Source organism: Protopterus annectens, chromosome 4.part0 (assembly GCF_019279795.1).
Source record: "Protopterus annectens isolate FY-2018-M chromosome 4.part0, PAN1.0, whole genome shotgun sequence".
NCBI classification, from domain to species: domain Eukaryota; kingdom Metazoa; phylum Chordata; order Ceratodontiformes; family Protopteridae; genus Protopterus; species Protopterus annectens.
In genome coordinates this window covers 1,074,883,340-1,074,896,612 of record NC_056733.1, presented here as the reverse complement: position 1 = coordinate 1,074,896,612, position 13,273 = coordinate 1,074,883,340, and the positions used below count along the sequence as shown (strand labels likewise).

The 13,273-nt window shown below is 41.3% G+C and overlaps 1 protein-coding gene across 1 annotated transcript in view; it reads left to right on the top strand.

Moving 5' to 3' along the window:
• SH3TC2 (SH3 domain and tetratricopeptide repeats 2) overlaps window positions 1-13,273 on the top strand; it is an 819,499-nt gene that overhangs the window by 696,227 nt on the left and 109,999 nt on the right. Inside the window, exons 11-12 of the mRNA XM_044069012.1 lie at window positions 9,011-9,052; window positions 9,138-10,826. Of these exons, the coding sequence (XP_043924947.1) occupies window positions 9,011-9,052; window positions 9,138-10,826 (1,731 nt within the window). The remainder of the gene's footprint in view (window positions 1-9,010; window positions 9,053-9,137; window positions 10,827-13,273) is intronic.

Genomic DNA, 13,273 nt, shown 5'->3' with positions numbered 1-13,273 from the left:
GAAGCGCACCACCCAAGTGTTCTGTACAGCAGTATTTCTCATCTCAGTGTGATTTGTTGTGAGGCAGCTCTTCCCAGGGTGATTTCTAAAAGAGCATTTCTAAGGCTTAGTGGTATTACAATGCAGTGTTTGAGTAATTTAACTCATTCTCATATTCTTCTCCTCAATCACTGATCCTGCATTTCATAGATTAGCACTAGGCTAATACCTCTTCTGGGCCATTTTAAGCTTAACCAATTACCCCCATGTAAGAATCAAACCCTGCAGCTTGTGTCTGTAAGGTAAACACCTTAACCATTATACCAACTTCCCACCTGATTATTGAGTGTGTTAACTTTATAAATGTAATAGACTTTTACTAGGAGACCTCATGCTTGAAAGGGACAGTGGCACAGCAGGTAACACTGTCACCTTCCAGTAAGAGGTCCTGTGGTTTGGTTCTTGGCTGAGGTGCCTTCTGTGTAAAGTCTGCATGTTCTCTGTGCATTCATGTGGGTTTCCTCTGAGTGCTCTGCATTCCTACTAGATTCCAAATAATGCATTAGGTGGACTGGGCACTCTAAATTGGCCATAGGTGTGAGTAAACATGCGTAAGAACATCTGTAGCTGGCCTAGTGAAGTGGAGGTGTGAACTTTGGCTCCATATGATGGTCAATGTTGATGTGACACCCCAACCCCATGTGCAAATACAGAAAAAAAGGGGGGGGTGGATGACTGGCTTCAGTGCATACAAGTCACTACTTAACACATCCATCTTTGGCTATGGATCTTTGGATGTACATGAGCTCCTCACAACAGTCCATAAATTCTTCCTAATGGCTAAGGTGTTTACCTCACAGGTGAGAGGGACAGAATTTGTTTCTCACAAAGGGAAATCAGTTAGGCTTAAAATGGTCCACACAGGCAGCTAACCTAGCACTTACTACTAAATAAGTAAACTAGGAACTGACGATTCACAAAATCTGGAAACAGCATGATGCCAAACTAGAATAAAATAAGCATGTCTATATTTGCCAAAACATATTGCTGCTACTGTATTCCCAAGGACTTAATCAGGGTTATTCAACAATCAAAAAGACACTCATTAAATAGTCCCCATATACTAAGGATATGTAAAACATCTGTGAAGTCATCATAAGTGGACAAAAACATATACACATTTAACCATTATAAAAAATATAAACAAAGCACAAATAAAATATATATCAAATTGGTAGATAGTGCTGCTTCTGCACCTTGTGATTAGCACAGTACTTACCTATGAACCCCATGCAATGCTCATTTGAGCCATTCACTCCTCCTAAGGGGTAAGAGCTAGGCCCATGTATGTTACATAACCAAGACAAGAGACTATAGCATTTGCTGCCTGAATGGGATTGGAAGCATTACAAGTCCATTTGCTTCCCCTGGAGATGAGAGTTTAGTATTTGGGAATAATTCATTCATGGCCGTGTGAATTCCAACTCTTCATACCTATCTTTTGGCCAAGGTGGTTGTGACTATTTTACCTAAATCCTTTATTAAACACTTGACATATAACGCACCCAGTAATATTGAGAAAACATTGACATCATGACTGTAAAAAAACAAGTGTCTCCCTATCTTGGGAGAAACATCACTGTATGCAGCAAAAATCTGATTTAAGAGAACAACAATTTAACCTGAAAGATGATAACACAGCTGAGTGTACAACTGTATAATAAAACCTCAAGCTTAACTATATAGAACTTTAGCTAAGCTTAACTCGATGTATATGCTATAGAAAGTACAAAACAAGAATAAAAATGCTGAGGAATATTCCTTCCACTCAGACTTAATTAGGTCCTTCATAGGTTCATAGGTAGGTACTAGGATATTGGCCCTAGGGCCTATACAAGCCCAGCCAAAAAGGTACCCTTGCTTTTGCCACCCAAGAAAATTATTTTCCTGTGTCACTGTCGAGCAGAGCCACATAGGTGATCCCTGGGGTGAATTTCCTATTTCCCATCCAATCATCAAGATTTTTCTTGAAGAGTGCTAATGAGGAGCTTTGTTTGATATAGATAGGTAGTTTATTCCAGAGTATGGGAAGTCTCTGGGTCAGGAATCTATCCCTCTGGCATGTTCTGTTTAATGTGGTGACAAGGTTTAGGTCCCTAGAGCGTGTAGCTCAGAAGAATTGGTATTTGTTTAAGTGGAGCATGTCCAACAGCTCTGGGTTTGACATAGCTTTGTATGTTAATCAGAGATCACCTCTGAGTAGGCGATATGCAATGGAGTAAAGCTGGAGTTTTTTGAGACTGTCTGCGTAGGGCATCTTCTGTTTGAGGCCGGTAATCTTCTTTGTGAGGTATTTCTGCGGCCTTTCCAGTTGTTGTAGATGTCTTGTGAGGTACATACCAAAAGGGGCATTGTACTCTATAATGGGTCTAATGAGTGATGAGTAGAGGGGAACAATGACCTCTTTTTTTCTGGATGAGAAACCTTCTGTGATGAGGTGTGCCATGTAGAAGGATTTCCTGACTACTGTGGTGATGTGATTATCAAAGGAGAGACTACTGTCCACCTGTGTCCCAAGGTCTCTTATCACACTTTCAGTGTTAAGCATACTACTGCCTATGTTGTAGTCCATGGGTACAGAGTTTTTCCCAAAGGGGATGACAATGCACTTTTTGGCATTGAGCTTGAGGCCATGGCTTTGACACCAGGCATCTGTCTCAGTGAGGCGCTTTTGTAGGATGTCCACATCGTTAGGAGTTTTGATTATGGCTCCTAGTTTGCAGTCATCTGCGAACTTCGTTAGCCAAAGACCTTCTGGGTTAGCCTGTACTTCAGAGAAGTAGATACCAAACAGGACTGAACCCTGTGGTACTCCACTTGTCACTGGTCTGCAGTCGGATTTGGAGTGTGCTACTTTCACAGTGTGGGTTTTGTCAGTGAGCCAGTTGGCAACCCATCTTCTGACATAGGGATTTATACCTAGTTTAGTGAGTTTATCTATAATTCCAGAGTGGGGGATGGTGTCAAAAGCCTTGGCAAGATCTAGATAGGCTGTGTGAACCACCTTACCCTTGTCTACAGCTTTGGTGACTTCTTCAAAAAAGTCTATCAGGTTTAGGAGACATGATCTGCCTTTTACAAACCAAAACTGGGTGGAATCCAGAGTTTGGAGATTACCAATATCTTTGTTTATAAGTTCCATGATGATACGTTCCATGGCCTTGCAGACCAGGCTCGTCAGGCCAATGGGGCGGTAGTTCCCAGGGTCCGTGGTGGCTCCTCCCTTGTGGAGTGGGATAACCATTGCTGTGCACCATTCAGCAGGCACAAAGCCTGAGGTGAGGCTGTGACTGAACATGGTACTTAGGTGGGCTGCCAGTTCGTTCTGTAGTTCGTGTAGAATGCAGCCTGGGATGTTGTCTGGTCCCATGGATGCTGTGTTCTTGGCTTTGGAGAGTGTTACCTGTGCAGCTGTGATTACAGGAACTTTGAATTCTTCCGGTATAGAGATGGGGTCTTTAGGGCGTGAGAGGGGGGGAAAGTTAGCACTGAACCTATCTGCCAGGATGTTGGCAATATCAGTTGGGTCTGTATATTTAGTGAAATCAGAAGACCAAAACAGTACTTCATGACCCAAGGACGAAACGCCAAACATTTAATTAATCAATTAACTAATTAATTATTTACACCATGTGACTTTGGCTTAGTATATATTAGTTGAGCATCATGCATTTTATTATACTTGATAAAGCTCGGTATTGAACCGAGTGAAAGCACTTGTTTTAGTGTGGTGGCTTCCAATAAAGGATTTATCTACAGTTTTGTTTGGCATTTCGTCCTTGGGTCGTGAAGTAATGTTTTGGTCTTCTGTATATTTAGTGCCATTGTGCTGTAACTCAAAGCAGATCTGAGTGTTGCCATTGAGATTCTTGACATAGCTATAGAATGCTTTGTGGTTGTCTTTAGAATCAGTGGCGATTTTGTTTTCGTAACTAGCTTTGGAGGATTTTATCATGGATCGCAGCTTCTTACTGAGGCTGACCAGGGAGCTCCTCCACTCGTGGGATTTTACTCTCTTTCGCAAGAGTTTCTTCCTTCTGTTGTACAGTTTGTTTATGGCAGGGGACCACCAGATTGGCTTCCTTTTTTGGAGGATAGCATCTTGGTTCTGTTTGGGATAGCACAATCCATGCACTCATGTAAATGCTTATAAAGTGCAATTGTGTAGGATTCAGTAGTCGTAACTGTATTGTCCATCTGCATGGGTGTCATGAAGTTCACCACTTCTGTCTTAAGAAGCATGAAGTTGGCTTTGGAGAAATTTTTTACCATGGTTTCCTTAATGGGGGGTGGAGGCAGGATGTGGATATCTAGGGTAATTAGCTTATGGTTGGAGAGGACCAATGAGGCGTTGACTTCAGGTGTGGAACACAGGTCACTCATATTGGTAATGACTAGATCCAGGATATTGTTGCCCCTGGTGGGGGTGTGGATAAGTTGATCCAGGGCATTGGAGTTTATTAATTCCAGAAAGCGTTGAGCAAAGGAGTTGGCACATGAGTTAGTTTTCCCAGTTAATGGTGGGGTAGTTGAAATCGCCCATTATTAGGGTGTTTGGTTGAACCCTAATATTTTCCAGTACATCAAGAAAAGAGGAGTGGGAATCCTGGGGCATGGTGGGTGATTTGTAGCGAGCTACAATTTGGATTGCAGTTTTGCCCAGAGTTAGTTGCACTTGGATAACCTTGGCTGCATTATGCTGAGCAACTAGCCTGGAGGTGTGGATATCCTTAATAAATATGGACACACCTCCGCCTTTGGTGTTCTGGTCCAGGTTACATGGCCGAAACGTGTGGTATGAGTTATAGCCTGGTAGTGCAGGGGTGCTCTCTGGAGCCTGGAACCAGGTCTCAGTCACTGCACAGATATCGATGTTCTCCATTTTAAGGAGTGCCTCGAGTGAGTGAATTTTGAGATTTAGACTTCTAGCATTGAGTAGCATCACCCTCAGTTTTTGCTTGCCTGTTCCTGTTACGGAGGTGAATTTGTCATTTGAACCTTGCCTAAAAAAGCACTATAGGTGCGGCAAGAACCTTAGCCAGGATTGTTGTGTCAGTGCACCATCCATTCATGTCATCCCAGATGACAGATACTGATCCCTTTAGAATGTGGCACCAGAATAGCACCAGCCTTTTAGCCAGTCCATCTTGTTGTCAGCGGCCCTCTTGGTGCTGGTGATGGCAGAATGCTACTAGGCTAGCTAGGCTAGCTGCAAAGCTACCCTAAGCTCAAGATCGAGATGTCTCTTTTCAGGGTACATCAGTCCCAGGAGGGTCCAATTCAGGTCATTCACAACAGAGGGATGTTGTTAGAGTCATATTTGTGTGGAGTGACCTGGTGGCGTGGTGCGTGGGTGGATCCTGGGATCCTCAGATGACAGTAACCTTTCCCTTTCTCCTCCTGGTGTGGTGTGGTGGGACATCTGACGACTCCCTGACTCATACTATAGAGTCACCTATGTGTTTGCCTGTTTTGCCTTGTTTTGGTTGGCTGTGGCTGTGTGGCACACACTGACTGAGAGGGCTGTTGGGTTGTGTTGGGGGTTGGGTGGAGGCTGTTTTTCTCTCTGCTGTTTTTTGTCTCTGCAGATTATTATTGAGAGCTTCTTCTGTTTGTTTTTGTGTTGTATGTGTGGATTTTGGTGGGTAGATTTAGTGAGACTATGTGTGTGATGTGTGGTGTGTGGTGCATTACCTCTTCCTCTCCTGATTGTCAAGTTCAGTCTTGATTTGGGGAGAAGCTTTACCCCCAGTTTAGCTGAATCGGCATCTCTCACAGGTGTAGTATTGGGTGGTAGGAGGAGAGGGTTGCCTGTGTACATGAGGCAATTTCTACATTGCCCCAAGATGCCCAGATTCATCAGATAGACAGGAGAGAACACTGGGAGCTGACCCTTGGACATGCCTGAATAAAAAGACTATTTTCCTCTAGATAAGTGAGGAAAGTGGGTACAAGAACTGTTTTTCTCTGAGCAAGTGAGAAAAGTAAGTACCAAAACTGTTTTCCTCTAGGTAATGAGGAAGGTTGAGTGCTGTAGTAATTAGTAGGTTATTTAGTGCTGACAAGTTCTGAACAAGTGCTGATCATGAATAAGCAAATTCAAGTGCTAAAAGTAAGAACCTGTATCTGGACTAAACTAGTTACAGGAAAGGGGGGAAACAAGTGCAAATGGGGCTTTTTAATCAGAAAGTTGAGAGAGATGGAAAAACTGCCCAAACAGCCAATAACTACAATTTCTGGGCCAGAACCACTCCTTATGTGGTAGATAGGTTACCTAGTGCTTACCACTCCCACTGATAAGCTAGAAGGCTTCACTCCAACACAGAAAGCTTGGGGGGCTCAGAAGCTTACATACAGTCCTGGATACAGCAAATCTGAATCTGGATTACACTAGTTACAGGAAAGGAATTTTTTTTATATATATATATACAGAAAAGTAGCTAAAACAGCAGTCAAAACAATACAAATGCAGTGCAAGCTAGCACACTTGAGTATGTAGCAATGTTAGGCCAAACAGTTTAAAAAATGCAATTAAATTAAAAATGACTAAAAACAATGCAGAAGGAGTCTATTAGGTAGAATGAGGTAAAGAGATGGGACTGGGGGTAGTGTCCCAGATCAAATCTAGAGTGGGGGCGGGCAACTGCAAAAATCTCCAAATTTAAACAACAACACAGGAATAAGGAGGGTGGGTATGGAAAAAACAACACCTTCAGCAGAGATCTGAAAAACTATACAGTGAAGCAAAAATAACAGTGCACAACTCTGAAGTCAGCCAGCAATGATATAAAATTAGTCAAACAACAGTTACCAGTACACAACTCTGAAGTGCCAGAAAAATATACTCAGCTCTGTATATATCCAGATAATTTGAAGAGCACTCTTTCAGGACACAGGAAGTCTCTAGCAATGATATGCAGACTGTTTTACTAAGAGGGTCTACCTTTATGCAAGTAATCCTTGAGATGGTCAAATAACACACATGATGTAACCAGTTATAACAACTTAAGACACAGAGAAATAGGGGGAGGGGGGAAAACACCTTCAGCAGAGATCTGAAAAACTGTACAGTGAAGCAAAAATAACATTGCACAACTCTGAAGTCAGCCAGCAATGATATAAAATTAGTCAAACAACAATTACCAGTACACAACTCTGAAGTGCCAGAAAAATATACTCAGCTCTGTATATCTCCAGATAGTTTGAAGAGCACTCTTTCAGGACACAGGAAGGCTCTAGCAATGATATGCAGACTTTTTTTTAACAAGATGCACGCAACATATTTAAATTTGACATAAAAACAGTACACATTCACAAGGGGGTGATTTTTTTGCTTTAAACAGAGATACAAAGAAAGAAGCCACAACCATTCCCTCCCAGCACCATGCCCTTGGCTGGGAAGCCAGTAACCAAAAATGAACATCGAGTTTGTATCATGGGAGTCCAAAGTGTCCACTGTATTGCTTCAATTATTTCAGCCCACATCGGTCTTACTCTGTCAAAACCCCATATCTTATGACAGTAATCTGCATGTGAAGTCCCACTTTTTGTAAAATTCCAATGTCCTTTACCAAACTTAGTTTAAAAAAAAAACTGAATAATGCCATGTGTGTAAAAAAATAGAAACTTCGACATGGGGAGATGCAAGCATGTTTAAACACCCACAAGACAGAATGTTTTTCATACTCAGTTAAAATGCAATACAATAACCCTTGCTTTTTCTCAGACATGTACCTCCCTACCTTGTGCAAAGGAACATTAAAGTACTTGTATAACAAAAATTCAATCTCACCTGCTTTCTCAGTCCAATTGTAAGCACACTGTCACCATAAAGCTCCTTCTGACTTGCTGATTTGAGCACTGGTGAGTCTTGCCCTCAGCTGGAAAACTTGTGTGACTCTCCTGTTGCTTTCCGAGGAGGATTCATGTGTCATACACATGGCCACTAGCTCTGTCTAATGTCCACTGTAGACATCACACTATAACAAATTTTACCAGCAATGCCTCATTATTGCTAGTGAAGTCATCAGTACAGTAAGGAAGACTGCTTCCTTGTCCCTAAACTGTATGAGTTAGCAATGTCCTCTGTCCCATTCTTCTGTAACCAGCTGCTTTGGTGCCCAGGCAGCTAACTGAACTTGAGTTGTCTGGATTTTAGTCAGGGCTTTACCCTTCTGTGCCGTATTTTAGTCAGGGCTTTACCCTTCTGTGCCGTACAGCTGGGCCCTTTTTTTGTTATCTTCGTGGTAGTTCTGATCTCTGCAAAGTCTCTCATCTTCTGCATCTTATTTTTGCTTTGCTGAAAGTTTGCTTCAAATGCACTAAGTACTCTAATGTTATCAGCTGAGTTTGTGCAGGGTGATATTCTTGCCAGCTGATCATGGCGAGAAGTTGTGATACACATTTATGTACTGATTCCATTCCTAGTACCTGGAGTAACCAAAACCACGGATCAGATCTCCTTGTATTACCTGTGTGAGAACAGCATCCTATGGCATCTCTAGTGATGACAACTGTGTAATACTTACCTATGTAATATCTTTTCTCTAGGGATTTATGTAGCTAATATTGGTTTCTAATCTCATACCTTTTAGTGTTCAGACAATGTAAAGAAGCAGTTCCCAGCACTAGCTGTAGTGATGGGCTGACTTAAGTGACTCCGTCTTCTTTATCAGTGTAGTTTATGCTACGCTATGTTATATTATGTTATCATGTTCTTTATGCTACGTCATGTTAAACTGGGAGCAGTACCAAAAGATTCTTTTAGCAAGTCCTCTGTTTTCATTTCAATCTGTCCATTAGTTGCTTGTACTGTTAAGCTACAGCTCCTGATTTATTGATTAAGATATTTCAGCATGTTGTTGTGGATGCAGAACACATGGCATATTGTGCAATTTGCAGTATAGCTTAGTAAATAAAGACAAAAATATACACATGCTTGATTATGGCCTGATGTTTTCTTTTTATACAGACAAACAAGAAGTCCCCAAGGCACTGGGCCAGACTAACCAAAGTAGGTATATTATAGCTAGTCTATGTTATTCCCATTATATAAGGAAATAATGCAATTAGTTTCCCATTTTTGTACTGTTTTGCAGGCACTATTTTACAAAGATTCAAAGAAAGCACTTTATCTGAAAGCTGGGAGTATAATACCGTAAAAGGCGAAAGTGAACTTGATGAGTCTTCATTAAAGGAGACTTCCAATTGTCCGGAAGACTTAATCTGTGGGGCAGATGACTTAGATGATCCCAAGTTCTTTATTGACCTTAATGTGGAAGATTCAGATGATCCAGAAGTGTTCGACCCCATTCTGACTTTTCTGAATGGTGACGTCTTCATTAACGATTTTCAAAACCTATATGATCTTTCCTTTTCTTTTCTCAGTTCTACATTCTATGGATTTTCTGAAGAAGAAGATTTGGTCCAGTATCTTCAGATGTCAAGAGAATGGGCAAAGAAGAACAAAATGTCCTGGGCGCATAGAAGGATCTGCTTTCTTCTGGGAAGGTTATGTGCAAAAAGTCATAAGTTCTCTCAGGCTCGGGTTTACTTTGAGGAGGCAATGAATGTAGCAAACTGTGGCTTTTCAGACCCGCACTTTTTAGCTTGCCTGTACATTAATCTTGCAGCGATCTACCTCAAGCAAAAAATGAAAACTAAATTAGAGGCAGTCCTGGAAAAAGCTGCTACCTTTCTCTTGTGCTTCCCACAGCATACGTTTAGTACGGAGAATGAACTAGAAGTTTTGTACTACATTCTCCGCAAGGCAGTAACACTAAAGAATAACTACTTGGAGGCACGTGTGTGTTTCCTTGTGGTAAAACTTTTTCTACAGCTAGGGAAGCATGAGGATGCTTTACCATTTGCAGAGCGGCTGCAAGTCCTTCTGTTCCTCTTCTTCTCCCATGCCAGTAGCAACTCGGTGGACATAAGCTTTATCCTTAATATACTGTATGACAAAAAATATTTACCGCACATTACCTTAGCATCTATTGGGCCTTATAGGCCTGGATGTGGAGGACGTGCTCTTACTGCGTTATACAAGGTCGACCTGGTAATAAAAAATGTATTTAAGCTCAGCGGGCATCAGCCTCTCAATGAGGAATTTATTCCAGCCGAGGCTTCACTCTGTCTTAAGCAGGCTTTGGCTTTTGCACACAGGAATGGAAATATAAAGATGCAGCAAAACCTTTGCATTATTTTGTCAAAGCTATACCAGCAGTATGGAGTGTTAGATATAGCCATTGCTTACATGGAGAAAGCAGTTGGGCTGGGGAAGTCTATTAATGAAGAAGAGGCCTTTACGTCTTCTGTATCATTAGCATGGTTGTACATTTCAAATAACAACACAGAAAAAGCATCAAAACTGTTGAATTATCTTCTAGGCTCTTTGCAAGAGACTGATAGCCCTACACAGTGTGGTGTAGTTCACAATCTCATGGCAGTTGCCCAGAAAAGAGGAGGCGGCTTTCTGGATGCAGCTAAAAACTACTACAGCGCACTTTGTCATGCAAGGGAGACTGGAAACAAACGTAACCAAGCTGTTTCTCTCGCTAACTTTGGTAAGCTAGCCCTTTCATGCAGAGCTCTTTCATTAGCAGAGGGCTATTTCAAACAATCTGTACATCTTTACTCCGAACTGCAGGATCATGTCACACAGGCAGAAGCGGCTAACGCTCTCCAATGGCTGGGTCAGGTCTACATAATGAGAAAGAAGACAGAGAGTGCAAAAGTGTGTTACGAGCTTGCACTGGCATTTGCTACAGTGTCAGAAAATATCCAAGGTAAGTATTGCTTTATGACATTACCTGTGATTAAAGTGAGAATGCAAAGAGAAGAAATGTTTCAAGGTCTATTTTTAGATTCTTGCGTTGCCAAAAGTTGTGGAGTTCTAGATTTGTTGGCTAAGGAAAATGTCAAACATGGCACAATTATTAGTAGGCTTTGCAGTTTACAAGACAGAACATTGATTCTGGATCCTCCAAGTTTATCCAACATCCAAACTTTCTAAATGATCAGAATTTTAGGCTACTGGAATATAGTTAACGGATTACCTTTTAAGTGATAGTAAAGTGCTGAAAGTACAGCAGGTCAGCCAGTTTGCTGATTCATCCAAATGTTCTGCTTATTTATTTTATTTTTAGTATGTTTTACTGATTGTTTATTGAAAAGGACATGATACAACCAGCCTGAAACCAGAAGAAAATGAACACACAAAACAATCCACAACCAATAACAGAAAATGTCATGCAAGTATATGCATTTTAACCTTGCATTAAGTTCCATACCACTGTAAAGTGCAGGAGTGTATTATGCCTCTAATGAGAAACTTAATTAAGTTCATCAGTGAAAAATAGGAAAAGGTAGTTATATGAAGGAGCAGTGGGTGTCCGCAGAATTTGTACTAGGTATTCAAGGAACAAACATAAGTGTTAATAAGTAGGACTTCTTCCTGCTTACAGTCTGAATTTTGTCTAATATCACTGTGAAAAAGCTTATTTTGGTGTGTAGGAGAAAGGAAAGGAAAGGACCAGTCTAAGTTCACGACTGCTTTCAATAACATATGTACAATTTTCACAAGATCAATTGTTTTCTTGGTGGTCTTACATACTTTCTTCTTTGAATCCCTGAAGATATAATCACAGAAACAGCATTCTATAGTTAAAAATGTTAAGCTTAAGTTAACACAGCTGTACACTTTTAAACTTTGTAAAGATCCTGCAGACCCTTTGACATGTGTGCTTCATTCCTACACCTCCAATATATTATTCTAACTTCAGTGTCAACACTGTCTCATCACAGCTGCAATTCACCTCTAAGAATTATGCCCCTGTTTGTGACCAGTGCCATGGCATAGCAGGATAATGGCCTAGCTATGGTCAAGGCAATGCAAGTTCAATTAGCAGCTTGGGTGTTTCAGGTGCCAGCTGGGAGGGTGGGTCTGCCCCTCCCAAGGGGAGGGCATCTCTCTAGGGATTCCTGTGGGAAGGTGTGGTCCATAGAGGGGGTAGCGCTCAGTAACATGAGAACATGAGAGTGCAGGGAAGGGGATGATACCAAGGGGTAGGTCATAAGTGAAAAATCCCCAGAGGAATGCTTTCAGCAGCATGATCCTCTGATGTCCTTAGATTCCAGCTCCAGGCTTAGGGCAGAAGCAGTCTGGTTCCAGCTCCAGGCTTAGGGCAGAAGCAGTCTGGTTCCAGCTCCAGGCTTAGGGCAGAAGCAGTCTGGTTCCAGCTCCAGGCTTAGGGCAGAAGCAGTCTGGGGAGTAGGAGACGCTGGTAGATCTCACCATGAATGGATGCACTGGAGTAGCCAGAGAATGAAAGAGAAGGAGAAAAAAAGAGTTATGGCACTGTTCACATGCATGTTATACTTTTACTTTGTAGTGCAAATGTTATGAATTGTAAAACACTGCTTTACAGAATTACTCAGTCTATCCTGGCATGAGTATATGCAGCTGCAGATACATCCTTGTACAACTGACCAATTCTCCATTCAAAATGAGTAATCAGAGGACATCATGTCCTTCTTAGAGAACTAAGTTATTCTTTTTAGCACATCACATCTAGGAAAACCATTCCATAGATATAATGATATTGCTCATGTGGATGTAGTGTAGCGGGGTGAATTTCGCTGGTCTGTGTTTCCAAATGTAAGAAGGTTTTTATAACTAGCCATCATCATATTTATAATTCTTGTAAATAGCTGTTATTAAGGTAAGACGTGCCTGTTTTTTTCCTCAAACCATTATATTTTGAGTAATCATAAGTATTTTTTCATCATAAGTATTTTTTTATCTGAAGAAAGATTTATTAACCTCTAGTTAGTATCTGCCACTGTATGGAATTGCATACCTATTTCCTGAAATACAAATCTATTAACATCTACATTAAAGATAAAAGCTACACATCAGCATTTCACAGATTCATAGGTGATTACTAGGCTGACAACCCCACGGGGGCTATTTAAGCCTATTTAAGATAAAAGCTACACATCAGCATTTCACAGATTCATAGGTGATTACTAGGCTGACAATATTTAAGATAAAAGCTACACATCAGCATTTCACAGATTCATAGGTGATTACTAGGCTGACAACCCCATGTGGGCTATTTAAGCCTATTTAAGATAAAAGCTACACATCAGCATTTCACAGATTCATAGGTGATTACTAGGCTGACAACCCCACGGGGGCTATTTAAGCCTAGCCGTGCTTCCCAAATGTATC